The following is a 3,503-nucleotide window of genomic DNA, read 5'->3' as shown; positions in this document are numbered from 1 at the left end:
GGAGTACCATTTTTATTTTTCTTTATGTCTATTTTTCAAGTTCAATAGTTCTCTTTAATTAATTAACAGTAGGTAATTAGGTTTGGCTAACTTCGCACTATAAATATATATTATCTTTATTAAATTGTTGTCGTTGTGCAATAATGGCACCACGTATAGACACATGCATTGTATGAAGCCTAACAGCGATCTCTTTTCATTGTTTACTCATAAATCATAATCATATTAATTGAAGTATAAACTTCTAAACAAATTACAAGAGTTATATCATGAATGACCCATTTGATTATTGGATTGGAACAGAACGTAAAAAATTGATAGCTAGAGAATAAAATAAAGGGAGAATTTCAATAAAGACCCCTTAACCATACTTAATTACATTCAAAGTCCCTAAATTTTTGAAATTCCATTGTAGTCCAAGGGTATTGATTTGATATTAAATTTCTAAGAAAAAGGAGAAAATTGCCTTCATTTAAATTAATATTAAGACTGTCCTGCTTGTTAATTATCATACTTCATTTATTCATTTACGTATCAAATATTATTAATTACCTTACTTTACTTGTTTATTTTTTTAAAATGAAATCAAGTGAAAGTCTAGTAATGAACAAGTGAAGTGAGAAAATTAATAATAGTCCGTAAGTAAATGAAAAACATAAAGTATAAGAATCAACAAGTTGCTTATGATGATTTAAACACCTAAAACGAAAACAAGTTAAGTAGGCCAATTAACAATACTCTATAAATAAATAAACAAGTAAATTGGAGCAATTGACAAATGAAGTAGGGAAATTTTAATATTACTTTAAAGGAAGGGCAATTTTGTCAATTTTCTCATAAATTTAATATCAAAGCAATACATCTAGAGGCTTTGAATGTAAATAAGTTTGGTCAAGGGTCCTTTATTCAAATTCTCCCTAAAATAAAATAAGTTCATGGATATTGTTGATAGAAATGTAAATATGGAGATTGACATAAATAAGGTCATCAATCTAGATTCTTACCTCTTTATTAGTCCATTTCTCTCCTCTCCTTATCTTTCTTACATTTCTATCAATCCATGGCCTTATTTTAGTCAATTTTATTTTATATATCCGGTCCATTTCTTTTCTTTTCAACAACAAAGAGGCTCTATAATGTTGCAAACAAGATTTATTTTATTCCTTCCTCTTTGCAAAGCCTAGCATTACGATACCAGTGGCGTTGAAGTATCTCAAGAAATTTAACTGATGATGATAATATAATTTTTATTCATATGATAAACAACTACATAAAATAGTGGTCTCTGAAAGTGCAACAAGTATGCCACACTCACATTATTAATTACATCACCATCACCGTTACATTATTATTATTATTATTATTATTATTGTTATTATTATTATTATGAATCTCCAGGATCTAGAGGTTCACAGTTCACACCACCATAGACAGATCGGAGGCGAAGCTTTGGTGAAACTTGTCAAACTTAAAAACCAGTGGGTACTTATCGGTGACAACCAAACGCCGTCGTTCTTCACTATCGAGTTTGACCCCGATGTTTCCACAGTGATCTTTGCCTTGCTCACAGAAGACGAGCTTATAGTAATGCTTTTCTGAGTCGTAGGTGTTGATATAGAACCAACCACGAACAGAAGCAGCATCCGATTCTTCCGCACTGCCAATCATCACAGGCTGTCCAAGAGGAAGGGAATTTTTGACGACCCAGTCTTTTGAATCGCCGGTGCAGACGTTACGTCCTAAATGAGGGAACGATATGTACAAAGGAAACGTGGTTGAGATGAAACCAGCTCTTAAAGGAGAAGTTATGGTTACTTCCCATCCTTGAGTGTCCAATTTTGAAACCACAGCGACTTCGCAGGTTTTAGGATCTTCCTGGTTAAATATGGCAGCAGCTATAATGCCTCCACCTCCAATAGAAGCAGCCGGTGACAGGTAGTATGTGCCGCCATTTCTCATTATCTCGCCGTCGGAGTCAATCACCACCTCTGCGGAGACAGTGGTGGCGGTGAAGGCGAAGAGAAGGAAGAAGAGGAAAGAAAGGAATGCAGTAGGCTTCATTGTTTTGTGGCTATGGAAGACTATAGGGTTTGTTGGCTTTGGGTGTGAGTGAATGAGAATTTGGAGCTTGTATTTATAGAGGTAACAAGGGGGTGATCAAGGTGAAGCTCGAAGTGCTTTGTAAACGATTGCATTTTTCTTTTCTTTTCTTTTTTTGGAAGAATTTTTCTAAGGTTTTTAGTCACGTGAAAAGAATAAATAAGCTAAGTTGGATAAGAATGCCACCTGCCCCAAAAAGTGACAAAAATTATATAAGCGTCAATGCATGTAAGGTTAACTGCTTCCATCTTCGACACGTGCTTTCTTATGTGTGACATGTGAACACTTTGTCGATGAACGGTCCATATTGATTTAAGTCGTCATCAAAGGGCTTCTTGCCATGTCCTGCGTAAGGTGAAACAATGGCTTGGTCAAGGTTAAAGTCTGAACTCTGAAAGCAAAGGACAGGAGTAAAACTAATTTTAATATATTATTTGCTACATTATTATTCCACGATTTTGTTAAGAGTTGAGTTGCCATACTCACCAAATTTCCTTCAATATTTGAGGTTGACTTGGTGGTAGAAACATATAAAACTAACAAATCAAAGTTGAAAATATCACTAAAAAATATCAATTCCATGAATAATTTGTCTATCTTGCTAGAAAGTGATGAGACTCATGCACAAAGCCTGAGTGTAATGAGTTGAGTTTTGTTTATTTTATGAATAGGCTTCATAAAATTTTTGTATAATATTTAGATATAAATTCAAATACCAAATAAGGATATTATTCATAAAGCAATATCTCTATCATCTGGACCACACGTTATCCCCTATGGGAAGGCGAAGAGTGCTTGTTCTACCACTACTTTCTCTTGTGTGAGGAATCTGCCATTTATCAATGGATTTTCTTTGGCCAAATATCAATGAATTCAATGCCCATAAATTTTTTTTTGCCATAAAAAATGTCCATAAATTAATGAATATCATATGAATGACAAAAGATTCAATCAGTAAAAATTCAAGACATCATAAAATTCAACCAAATCATCGTCTAGTGTGTCATCACTCGCTATACTCACTCGACAGGTAACTTGGAGAATATCTTTTTTTTTTAGATAATGTAAACTAAGGAGATCAAATATGCTATAAGTTTTTGTTATGTGTCAAAATATGCATGAGTAGATTTGAATCGATATGGTAACAGTTAGGCTTAACAATTCCTCTTGCCCATTTGTCCCCGTAATTCCTAACAGTTACATAATATGGGTTAAACTATATTCCATTTTTTATGAAGTTATCCAATATGATAATTTGACATATGAAATATAAAACCTTACATAATTCTTTTTTCAAATTCTAGTTTATATAATTTCTCAAACTTATGTCCGCTGTAATTCCAAAGTAGTTCATCCGAAGACTTGGATCATCATCAAGAGCATGGCTGTATTTAATTATGAGG

General features: G+C 33.3%; 1 protein-coding gene across 1 annotated transcript; it reads right to left on the bottom strand.

The window, feature by feature from the left end:
- Positions 1-1,416: 1,416 nt before the first annotated feature.
- LOC129292429 (kunitz-type trypsin inhibitor KTI1-like) lies at positions 1,417-2,061 on the bottom strand. The gene has a single exon (XM_054929981.1). The coding sequence runs from the start codon at positions 2,059-2,061 to the stop codon at positions 1,417-1,419; it is 645 nt and encodes a 214-aa protein (XP_054785956.1).
- Positions 2,062-3,503: the final 1,442 nt, after the last annotated feature.

This window comes from Prosopis cineraria, unplaced genomic scaffold, assembly GCF_029017545.1.
Source record: "Prosopis cineraria cultivar Desert tree isolate PC_DT_omini unplaced genomic scaffold, ASM2901754v1 PC14, whole genome shotgun sequence".
Classification (NCBI taxonomy): Eukaryota; Viridiplantae; Streptophyta; class Magnoliopsida; order Fabales; family Fabaceae; genus Prosopis; species Prosopis cineraria.
Note: the sequence above shows the minus strand (reverse complement) of the source record. Positions and strands in the feature narration are given on the sequence as shown.